The sequence below is a fragment of the Morone saxatilis genome, unplaced genomic scaffold (genome assembly GCF_004916995.1).
Source record: "Morone saxatilis isolate NCDOM2014 unplaced genomic scaffold, NCSU_SB_2.0 Contig7, whole genome shotgun sequence".
Classification (NCBI taxonomy): domain Eukaryota; kingdom Metazoa; phylum Chordata; class Actinopteri; family Moronidae; genus Morone; species Morone saxatilis.
In genome coordinates, this window is record NW_023340246.1 from 7,493,627 (window position 1) to 7,505,211 (window position 11,585).

The 11,585-nt window shown below is 40.8% G+C and overlaps 2 protein-coding genes across 2 annotated transcripts in view; one reads left to right on the plus strand and one right to left on the minus strand.

Annotated features, from left to right (window-relative positions):
* LOC118340839 (galectin-5) lies at positions 1 to 2,097 on the plus strand (the record flags this gene model as incomplete). The annotated part of the gene is given in 4 exon segments (XM_035678989.1): positions 1 to 294; positions 460 to 548; positions 667 to 838; positions 1,603 to 2,097. Coding segments are annotated over 4 exon segments (714 nt in total), but the record flags the coding sequence as incomplete, so codon positions are not given.
* Positions 2,098 to 3,227: 1,130 nt separating this feature from the next.
* mapkbp1 (mitogen-activated protein kinase binding protein 1) overlaps positions 3,228 to 11,585 on the minus strand; it is a 23,323-nt gene continuing 14,965 nt past the window's right edge. Inside the window, exons 22-33 of the mRNA XM_035678100.1 lie at positions 10,875 to 11,075; positions 10,642 to 10,781; positions 10,353 to 10,492; positions 9,362 to 9,544; positions 8,656 to 8,722; positions 7,514 to 7,657; positions 6,872 to 7,044; positions 5,933 to 6,565; positions 5,742 to 5,823; positions 5,514 to 5,602; positions 4,307 to 4,392; positions 3,228 to 3,669 (exon numbers count right to left, since the gene is read on the minus strand). Coding sequence (XP_035533993.1) covers positions 3,430 to 3,669; positions 4,307 to 4,392; positions 5,514 to 5,602; positions 5,742 to 5,823; positions 5,933 to 6,565; positions 6,872 to 7,044; positions 7,514 to 7,657; positions 8,656 to 8,722; positions 9,362 to 9,544; positions 10,353 to 10,492; positions 10,642 to 10,781; positions 10,875 to 11,075 — 2,178 coding nt within the window. The 3' untranslated portion in view covers positions 3,228 to 3,429. The remainder of the gene's footprint in view (positions 3,670 to 4,306; positions 4,393 to 5,513; positions 5,603 to 5,741; positions 5,824 to 5,932; positions 6,566 to 6,871; positions 7,045 to 7,513; positions 7,658 to 8,655; positions 8,723 to 9,361; positions 9,545 to 10,352; positions 10,493 to 10,641; positions 10,782 to 10,874; positions 11,076 to 11,585) is intronic.

The following is an 11,585-nucleotide window of genomic DNA, read 5'->3' on the forward strand; positions in this document are numbered from 1 at the left end:
GTGCAGCCCTGCCAGCCCTGCTGGCCAGGCACCCAGTACCAGCCTCCCCAGCAACCAGCTCAGTACCAGCCCCCCCAGCCACCAGCTCCAATTCAAACTCAAGTCCCTGCTCAAGTTCCAGCTCCAACTCCAGCCCCAGTCCCAGCACCTCATCCTGCCACGGGCATACATCCAAATGTACCAGGGTGGCCTGCCCACCCTGGTTGGCCTTATAACCCAGGACAGTCAGGATGGCCTGGACAGAGTCCATCTATCATGCCTCCACACTGGCTTCCACCCACATCTGGACCTCTTGTGAGTCAAATGCGAAGAATGTGACTTGCATGCATTGTACAATATTTTTTTCTAAAGTACAAGAAACACAGAGACTAGGTTAATGTTAATGAGGATAATGTTTGAACTCTGGCTGCTTTACAGTTCAGGTTGTGTTAATGTTATTCTCTCAATGTTGTTGTTTAGAGTGTGCCATACAACTTGAACCTGGCCCGGGGGGTCTATGACAAGATGATGATGACCATCTTGGGCCATGTCAAACCAAATGCTAAAATGTAAGCTATGTATACTTTGCTTTAGAGAGCCATCTTTTCCCTATATACTAATTCTTAGGTTTCAAAATTCATACAAAATGAAGAAAGTGAAAGCCTGACCAGCTTTGGTCTTCCACAGGTTCACAGTGAACTTTCTGAGAGGCAACGACATCGCCTTTCACATCAACCCCCGCTTCTGTGAGGGTGGCAAACAGGTGCTGGTCCGTAACCACAAACTGGGTGAACGCTGGGGCTCAGAGGAGAGGGACCTGAAGGGACCCTTCCCCTTCGCTCTCGGGAGCCCATTTGAGGTGAGTGTAAGAAAGAGCAATCAGACAGGGCAGTGGATTGAAAAGCAGTGCTTAAAGATGCTTTGTGTAGCATGTTAACATCAATAAATCTACCACAATCATTTGTGTTTACCTGGAGCAAAGTGTCAGTGTCTGCTGCTACTAATCCACTATTGCTTTACCACACACTGTACAGCACAAATAAAGGACATAAACAGGAAGCTGCTGATCGTTTTAACCATGGTCTCGTTTGTTTGTGGGAAGAATTTCACAATGATATGTTGATGTTTCAAAATGCTACACATGGTGCCTTTAACTGACTCTAGGTCACTTTCTCATGGTTAACGTCAGGCTAACGTTTGGAAAAGATGGAAAGGGTTGGAAAGTCGTTTGTGCAGGCGGGTCCTAGATAAGGGAACTGCTGTACTGCAGGAAGGCTCCTGGAGGTCAGTGGGGGTCTCATGTTGCTCAATAACATCAAAAACATCTATGCTTAACAGGCCGCCAAGAGATTACTAATACAAAGAGCTAATTCTGTCACAGCATCTGTGTTCAGTGACAGCAGTAACAACTAGGTTCCTAGCACTTTCCTTAATTTTCTGGAACTTGCACTGATATTAAATCAACTTAACTGTATCATACATCATTTTTACTTTTTGGTCGCTGTAGTTAGAGAATTTTGAGCTGCAGAGTGACTCTTCCTGATTGAAACCATGATTAAATAAACTATTTTTTTTCTAGATGTGATGGAAGTAGTACATCATTTGTGTTCTTCTCTGTTCCAGATGAAGATCCTGTGCACTCATGAGGTATTCAGGGTGGCAGTGAACAACATCCCGCTGTTTGAGTTTCGACACCGCATCATAGAGCTCAACCGGATTGACAGAATCAACATCCTGCATGATGTCGTCCTCACCTTTGTCAATGTGGAAACACTTCCATAGGAGACACACTGTTACTCATACAGTAAAAAATTAATTAACACATGACAAGGATGTACATGCGGATGAGCAAAAACATGTACACACACTACATATGGTAGGAACTAAAATGTTCCAATTTATTTATCATGATGCTTAAAGATCAAACAAATAAGAGTGTTAGTATGTGATGTAATATTAATATTGACGTGAGCTGAGCTCATCCTATAATATGCTTCAATAAGTTCACTTCCTCTACCACAAAGCTAACATTTAATACACATAAAGCTATCTTTTTCAGCACAAATATGCTACTGCTACTGTATTTATTGTGTAAAATATTTGATCAAATTGCTACTAACTGAGAATTATATGTACTGCCAACAATGACGGTTCTGTTAACTGTAGTGATTCTTAAATAAAATGATGAGTCAGAAATCTTGTGCAACGTTTTTGTTGTTTATTGTTTTAAGAGAGCTTAAAGACAGTGCAACAGTTTGAAACTGTATGACAGTAACAAAAGAAAAATCTCTTTCAGAGAAATATAAAATCACAGTAGAACATTCAAATCAGCACTACAAATACATGCACACATGTACATAAGGAACATAGGCTAACAGAGTAGTCATGATAATACATAAAGCAATGGAAACTGCTCTTAAGGTGCAGCTACAGTTCTCTGCAGTGAGGGAGACACCAGTGGCACAAAAATATAAATTACACAGCTAAAACAAACCTCATACCTTAATATAACCAATACTATCTTCACATCATATGTTCACTTCCTCTAACCTCACACATAAACATGTGTAAACATTTCCATCTCTAGATAGTACCCAACAGAACAGTGCAACACTTTGGTCTGGAGCGAATCGTCTCTATAACTGGCCAGATATTTATAAATCCCCAAGTAGATATGTCACCATTGGACCCAAGCATTTAATTCTACAAAAACCTATAGCACAATAGCCTTGCAATTTACATTTTCCTGTTCCCCAGAGGAGGAGCCCTTTAAACTTGAATATAGCACACAGAATAAAGTATCTTCTAATTAAATTGACATATTTCCAGGAAAATGACTGAGCACATTCTTAGCACCCACAAGCATAAACCTTTCAGATTTGAATAGCTCTATGTTACTTGCTGTAACACTACCCTTAGGACTAATTTTTACATTTTTATTGAATAGAAAAATCATTAGAAGATTGTTAATTCTGTCCATTAATTGTTATATTTCAGAATGGAATAATGAACAGTGCAGCCTCTAGGGGATGCTAATGTGGCTTTAGACTACTTAACCTTTACCAAACATAACCATATTTAACACAATTACTTAAATAGTGCATTTGGTGACCTTTTTGACTACCTGAGCTCTCCATGTAACTACATCATCTTTGTCCTTCTGGTGTCTCCCTTCATAATGATTGTATTTCATTCCTTATGCTTATGAAATTTAATTTTAAGAGCTATGGCAACTTGAAAAATAAGGCAAACTTTTATATTCTTTATTATTTCAGTGCATAATACTCATCATTCATTCCTTTCAGCTTCTCCAATTATAATGGCATCTCATCTGCATTCAGCTCACAAATAAAGTTCCAGAAGAGCAAATAACAAGTGTGAAATTCACAGTGCTACTGTGTGCGCATGTGTCATACAAACTCAACATCACGCAAACATCAGTCCATCTGCTCAAGTCTTGGTATCTAGTCTCCTCTCCACAGACTTCAGCAGCAGCTCAGCGTACTGCTCCAGCAGAGCCAGGGCCTTCTCTCCTTCACCTTTGACCTCCTGGTCCACCCGGGGCCCTTCACACTGCAAGGTGGGGTGAGGCAGAGAGTCCAGCTCTGCTTTGACTGTCAACAGGGTCTTGGACAGGATGCTCCTCATTTCTTGTTGATCTTCACTGTGATGTTGGCCGGATTGCAGCACCTGGTTTTATTGAAGACAAATGTGTGAAAAACCGGCACAGGCAGCAAGTGAGACAGGCAGGCAAACAGACGTACAGGCAGTCTGTCAGGGACTTTTCCCTGTTTAATCTGTTCAGATTATAGATATAACAACAAACGTGTCTTTCCAAGTAGGGTTGCAACTAAGGATTGTTTTCATTATCAATTAATTTGGTTTCTAGTTTTCTATAGATTCATGTTTTTTGTTTACAAAATAGTGAAACATATTTTGTCCTGAACTAATTAGTCGTTTAAAGAATTTGTCAATCAACAGAAATTAATTTAAAAATATTTTGACAATTGATTATTGATTAGTTTCTTTTTCAAGCAAGAAAAGCCAAACATGTCCTGGTTCCAGAGAGGTGAGATTTACAAAAAAAAAACATCAACAATATTATTTATCTATATATGCAAATATATAACAATAAAAAGAATATGAGCGTAGCAACATTAACAGGCATGTAATATGTGAGTAATGATCTCTATCTTTTCCCCTTTCATCTTCCATATCTCTCTATCTTTCTTCCGGATATATTTTCCTTTTTTAACCCCCACATTTCCACTCTTCTCTCTTACACACACACACACACACACACACACACACTCTCTCTCTCACTGACCGTAGTGTAGAGCATGACGGTTTTCCTCAGACTGTTGTGAAGCTCACTAACAGCCTGCCTACAAGTTTCCAAGGTGATAGAGTGATCTGCCGAGAGTGAGTGAGAGAGAGAGAGAGAGAGAGAGAGAGAGGACTCTTAAGTATAGTGCAGCATGTGGAAAATCAGACACGCACATACTGTACAGCATATACACACAGACACACAGTTATTGAGCGAAGTAGGCACACAGTGAATGCTGAGAGAAAGGTTGAAGAGCATTAAAAGAAGAACAAGAATAAACTTGGTGGCAGAAAAGAAACAACACACGAGGAGGCTGCTGTAAACAGCCAGAGAGCGAGAGCTGTGAAAAATGATTTCACAGTTTATATCCTCCAGCAAAACACAGTTGTAGGTACAAATGTGGACTGGATATCACTTAATGGCATTTATGGTTTCTGTGTTTTCAAATTGATCGGTTATCATCCACAAAACAGCAGGCACAGAAGCATGAAGAACAGGATAGAGAATTTATTTTAAGATTAATTTAACTCTGTTAGATACCTTTCTTTACTGAGTAAGTGGGCAACGTGATCTGGAGAGGCTCAGTTAACAGAGGCTCTATATATCAAAACATAATCTTAAATAATTGTAATAATTATGTAACATACTTCTTATAAGTTTAATTTAGTTTTCCTTTATACTTCTTCCTATTTTTGCTATTTTTTTTAACTGTTTATATTTTATTGCCTAACTGTTATATTCTATTCTTATTTAAATATTTGAATATCTGTTGATATATTGTATATTGTTTTGTTGGAAGTAGTAGTATAGTAGCATAGGTTTTGAGCAGCATACCACAGAGCTCGTTCAATCATGTTTTTATGGTCTTAAAAATTTTCAGAAATCTCTTATCTCTCTTATCTTTACTTCAGACAGTACAGAACCCAGGGTCACATTGCCACCCTTGTGTTTCTCAACTAACAGATCTGAAAATTCACCAAAAGAGTAGCATTCAAAACTTCCCATGTCTCTTCATCTATGGACATGTAACGTAAGCAGTATTGACAGCAGGAGGAGGCCACAGAGACAGCTGGAAGAACACGAGACAGACAAGCAGACTCACAGACACGCCAGAAGGCAGAGGGTGAGGAGGGTGAAGAGGTGAAGTGATGAAGAGGAGGAGCAGCAGAGACTGACAGGTTTATAAAAGATTCTTGGGTGGACAGACCTGGTTGGAGGTCAGCACTCGATGTGTGGGTCTGTTCAGGCACCAGAGGGCACTCTTTGGCTACAGCCGCCTGTCCTGGCTCCGTGATACTGGGAAGAAAATGTCAGAAATGTGTGTCAGTGTTTAGACTGCAAGAGTAGAATAGAATCATCAAACAGAAACGTTTATAGATGTTTGTTATTTTTAAAAATTCATAGCTGAATGTTTCAAAGTGTTGTAAAAATATACCTCTCTGAAACCAAGTCTCTCTTCTGCTTCACTGGTAGTGAACTTGGCAGAGAAGAATCCAAACTTGAATGCCTGACCAGTGCTGAAGACAACAAGATATACACAAAATCACACATGGGAAATCCGCTTTTAAGCTCCTTACTTGTGCCTATCTATGTGTCACATCTATTGTATATGGCGGGCTGTCTAACCTTGACTTCCTGTAGCATGTGTAACTTCACATCCAGGGTCTATAGTAGGAGTTAAAGCCCTCACCGGGCTTCCAGAACAACTTGAGCTTGGCATCACCTCCAGGCAGAGGCTGCGGCGAGGGCCAAGAGGCTGTCTGGGGAGTGGGATGCGAGAGGGCGGGATGTTCTGGGAAAAAGGAGTGGGTGAAACTGTAGCTGTAGGATTGGGAGGAGCTGGGGAAGGACTGTGTGATGGAGGACATGATAAGAGGGATGATGCTGATGAGACAGCAGAGGGGAAAGCCGTGACAGGAGAAGAAGTGAGCATGGGAGGGTCAACCTCCAGCTCTCCGCATGAGCTCCTGTTCTTGGGGAGGGAGGGGGAGCACGGTGGAGAGCCCATCTGGATGCCCTCTCCCAGCGAGGAGGAGCGGCTGCTTTTGGCCATGGAGCTGGCAGTGGGGTTCATGTAGGTGAGCTGGGGCTTGAGTTTGGGGCTATCCCAGGGGAGGGGGGACTGGGGTGACTGTGGGGAGCCGGAAGAGGGTGAAGAAAAGTGAAAGGAAGGCCTGGGAGTGTCATGATCCAGAAAGAGCTGCTGAGGTCTTTTGCACGACTCCCTTTGGTCACTAGAGGGCACATGTGAGTGAGGAGCTGGAGAAAAAATGTAGAAGAGGACTTTTTTGAAATATATATTGAAAAAAGAAGTACATTTAATTATGTTGTGTTAAATGAACTGTATTAAAATTACATCATACAAATGAATTACTGCCAATTCCAGCTAATTATATAAACGTTTTGCATATATTCCAATGCAAATAATGTTTAAATGCATTCTTATGGCAGTTTAACTGTCTCACAATATACACATAATGAAACTGCTCATGCTCATTGAATAATCTGACCCAAATATTACAGAAATATATCATAATAAATAAACAAAATTATTTTGAAACGTACAGTCTGAGGCCAGGTTCTGGGTGGAGTGTGATTTCTGTAAACATGTTGCTCTGTCCGACAGCATTGGAGCGTTATATGGAGGGTTTGACAGCCTCCACAGGTGAGACCCTGAAGTCTTCTTCTTCAGGGGACTAAGGCTGGGGCCACAGTCACTCCCTGGAGCGTCTTCCCTGCTGAGAGGAAGCACAGCAGCTTTAGAATCACTTTTAGAAAACAAGCCAAAATAAATATGATTCATTTTCTTTTGTGTCTGTGATACATTTTTGGCTATATTTGGGTGTATATTAGTCTAAATGATTTGCATGTGCATAATTAGTTATAGTTTCTCCCTTCTTTTGTTTACCCTTATGGATTATTAATCTGTAAGTAACAGCAGAAACTACAGATTGTAATGTAAACAGGCATACAAATCTCTAAACATTGTAGCCTAGTTTGACCTCAGGAATCCTCTTTGTCAAGTATGTTTTATAGTGCATTCTTACCATGTGGACTTATTATCGTTTCTTCATCATTTGTTTATGCAAACAGTGTACCTTTTGTGCTTTTTTGATATATGCATTTATTCATTAATCCAAGTCTGCCAAAGCAGCACTTGCCTAAAAATAAACCCCATGCTGCTCATAATCTGTGTTTGTGTCTTACCTTGGCCACTTGCTCTTGCCAGGGGACACAGGGGTCTTGTCTTCTGTGTTATCTTCAATCAAGGGTCGTACTTTTGACACAGGGGGCTTAGCAAAGTGGTTACCTGGTTCCTTTCCATGCACTTTGGCAAATGGAGGCATGCCCCTACACAGAGAGAAGCCGTTACAGGGTTAGTGGAGCCGGTGAGTAAAATCCAAACTGTATTTCTCTACTGCAAGTTAACGGAATAGTTTGACATTTGGGGAAATGTTCTTTTTAAGTAAACAACTAGCCTGACTAACAATTTCTTTACAAATCAAATTAAATGTTGTGACCTATAGACACAACCTGGCTTCATTTACTGTACTGTCATGAGAGTGCTATTTTATAAAATATGGGTAAGATGTAAGATTGACTGATACAACTGTCATGTCTGTATAATAAATATGTAGCTTCAGCCAGCAGCCGGTTAGCTTAGCTTAACTTAGCTTAGCACAAAGACTGGAAACAGAGGGAAACAGCTATCCTGGTTCCGTCCTACCAGCACCACTGAAGCTCACTCATTCACACGTTCTATCTTATTTGTTTAAATCTGTACAAAAATTATAGTGTACAACAATTTGGCTCTTTTATGGAGAGTTGTATGCTGGACTGTTTCTTGGCCAGGAGCAGTTGCCAGGCAACCAGCAGAGACTCTATGAAGTTAGTGGTCCTGGTCAAGTAATACTCTCTGGCATAGCACATAAGCCTTCCTAAAAATGCAGAATTGTTGTTTTTACATTTCAGTTTTTGTACAGTAGATATAACAAAGTAGATATAACATGTTACTCAGTCAGCTTTACCATACAGACAGGGTGTGGGTGCTCTCCATCTTTCTCTCTTCTTTCTCAAAATGTTAAGATATTCCTTACATCATACAGTGTTTTATAGTAAAACGTCTCGCTGCACATTTATTGTAAAATAAATAAAAACTTTCAAAGGTAAAAAACAATCATCCTACACACATAAAATTACCCAAATGTGGTTAACAATGCAGTTTCAAACTGACAGCCTGGCTAGATCAGGATGGTACACAGATGGTTTAGCAGAGCAGTGTGCGTGAGTCCACATGGGTTTGTAATTATAGCTGTGAGTCCACACTAGTCTGAAGTGGTCAACAGTACCTGTTATTATGTCCTCTGGCCAGGAAGCGTGAAGACATACTGAGCCTAGGGACTCTGCTCTGCTCGGCTGTGGACAGACATCAAGCGTTAGAAAAAAACAAAAACAAAATGGAGACAGTGGCAGAGAGAGAAGAAACACACAGAGACCGGGAGAAAAAGAAAGAGAAACCAAAAGCCTAATCAATATTGCTTGCTTATCTACTTGTATGTGAGGTCATTTAAAGGAACAGGTCATCATTTTGGGAAATAAGCCAATTCATTCTCTAGCAGAGTTAGATGGAGATATATAGCAGCCTTATATCTGTTAAATGAAGCTACAGCCAGGAGTTAACCAACAGGGGAAACTGCTAGATTAGCTCTGTCCAAAGGGAACACATCACATCTTGTTTGTTTAATTTATACAAAGAACTGAAGTATTAAGACAACAAGTGTTTTTTTTCGGGGGTTATTATCTGGCGTTGCCATCGTGAGTTTGCCAGGCCAAGACTCTCATCTGAGATCTGAGATCCAGGAAGACTTGGTAGGAGGAGGATTTTTTCTACCTTTTCAGACAGAGCCAGCTTTTGTTTCCCCCTGCTTATAATCTTTATGCTAAGCTAAGCTAACCATCATCCATATCATAAGGATGTTATCAATCTCCTCTCAGCAAGACAGAAAATAAGCATTCTTCCCAAAACTATTCTATAGAGTGTTTGCCTTCTCCTACCCGTGCTGCAGCTCTCTGCCAGCATCTCAAAGTTCTGCTTGAGGAAATCTTCTTGGCCGCGGTCAGCAATGCCAGTCACTGTCCTCAGAGCCTCATCCATACTTGTCATTTGCTCCTCTTCCTCCCTCTCTTCATTCTCCTCATCAGAGCTGTCCTGACCCAGGGACTCCACATCTGCACAATCTGAAGGGGCAAAGGAGAAAAGGCACAGCTGAGGCAGAAACCCCAGAAAGAAACCCCTTTCCAAACCCTCCTTGACCTTGGTACATCTACTGCATACAGCAGGTAGGCACCAGATAATCCTTAACAAATGACCAGCCAGAACACTGAGGCTTCTGTGGTAGTATTATCTGACATATTTCTGTCAAGTCTGAGACTGAACAAAATCCCAGCCAGTGTGTTCTCAAATCCCTCTCATCCGCAGGTATCAGCTTTACTGTATGTTGCAGAGTTATCATGGGTTTCATGTACATTTTAGCTTTTCATTTTAAATCCAGCGCTTGAGAAGACATTTATAACTTGAAATGTAGACAGATAAAAATTCTAAAATATAGCATACTAAGGGTGAGTTTGATATCTATTCAAAATTCCTAAGACATTAATCTCTTCTGTTTTATTCAGGCTATTACACAGCATGCAAGCTGCAGCAAGAAAACCCTTCACTGAAAGCCACTATGTGTAGATGTTTTGTGTGATTTTAACATGTTAAATTATTAAATGTACTGAATACCTAAAATCATTTTCAGGCATTTGTTTTGTGGAAAAACAGTATAAAGACAATCATCCATTAATGTCTGCCACAGTGTCTTGTGTGATAGTACCACTGGGGGTGCTAAAGGAAATGTTGAAATTGTTCACATACAGAAGTGGCTTTAAATGGTAATTTTCATTTTTTGTGATTTATTTCTGTTAAAGTAAATTATTAAATGAATTGTCAGTCATAATTGTGTATTGCTTTAACTTTATTGCTGTCATCAGAGTAAGATCTCACCATCCAGGACACGATCCGGGCTGGACTCCCTGCTGTTGTAACCCAGAGAGCAAGCACTGTCCGGGCTGCGGCTTTCCTGGCTATCACTGCGGATCCCTCGTCCTTGCATCCTGCAATGCTGCTCCTTCACCATGTAATCACTGACGTACGTAAAACAGAGAGAGGCGGAAACAATGAGGAGCAGGGGTGGAGGGGAAACATTAAACTAAGAATAGAAAAGCACTTTTGTTCTCTTCCAGTGTCATTGTGATCGCTTGAATAAAACCAGGAGTAGTGAGCAGGGCTTTACCTGCCCTGCAGACTTGTATCGTCCTGGTTTTCCTCAGGGTACAACACGGCTCCATCAGTCCCCCTGATGCCCTTGGATGGGTGTGAGGACAGCCAATCAGCTTGTGGCCAGGGCCGATGCCTCTTGGCTCTCTCCTCCAACTGCACAAAATGAACATAGGTGACTTAGCAGTGCAATTACACACACAAATCTATGGACAGCTCCCTCTTTGTCTTTCTTAGACTCATGCATACCATCGGCTCATGGAGGCTGGATGTGCTCTGTCTCTCTTTGTCATGAGGGGGGCAGTTAGAGTTTTTCTTGTGGGCAAAGGTCTCCAGCTGCCTCAGGTCTAGCATGGATTTAACCATCACCTCCAGGGAGCCCATACGATGAGACCAGCGCCTCCGAGGCCGCTTAGAGGAGTCAGGAGTGACCTGGCCGATGACTCCATGCTAGAAATAACAAACAGGAGACGAACAACTTAACGCAGTGAACCATGATTTAGATTATAAAAGACATGAATGAAAAATAACATACAGCAGTTCTGGAAATTAGAGTTGACAAGTATTAAAAGTGCCAATTTCCCTCCAGATGCACACATCTCAGATAAGGTTGTGTGATCTAGTTTTTAGTGCCCCCATTCTGGCTGCGTATTTCGGAATGGATTTCACATTGCTTTTTATCACTTTTAAGACTCAGTGGGAGGGTATTTTCCCTCTGGTACATCACAGAGGATTTATTCTCATGTGTAGCAGTCTGAAGCCCAAGATCCTTAAGTCCTTCTGAAGTACTGACAGACAAAAAAAAGAGGTAGTCGACTGGAGCATTAGCTGAACTGTTCATCTGTTGTCCAGACTACATATCTGTAAAAAATCTGAATTAAGATTATGAATTAAAATATTTTATATTTATATATACATATATATATATATATATATATATATATATATACACCCCCCCAC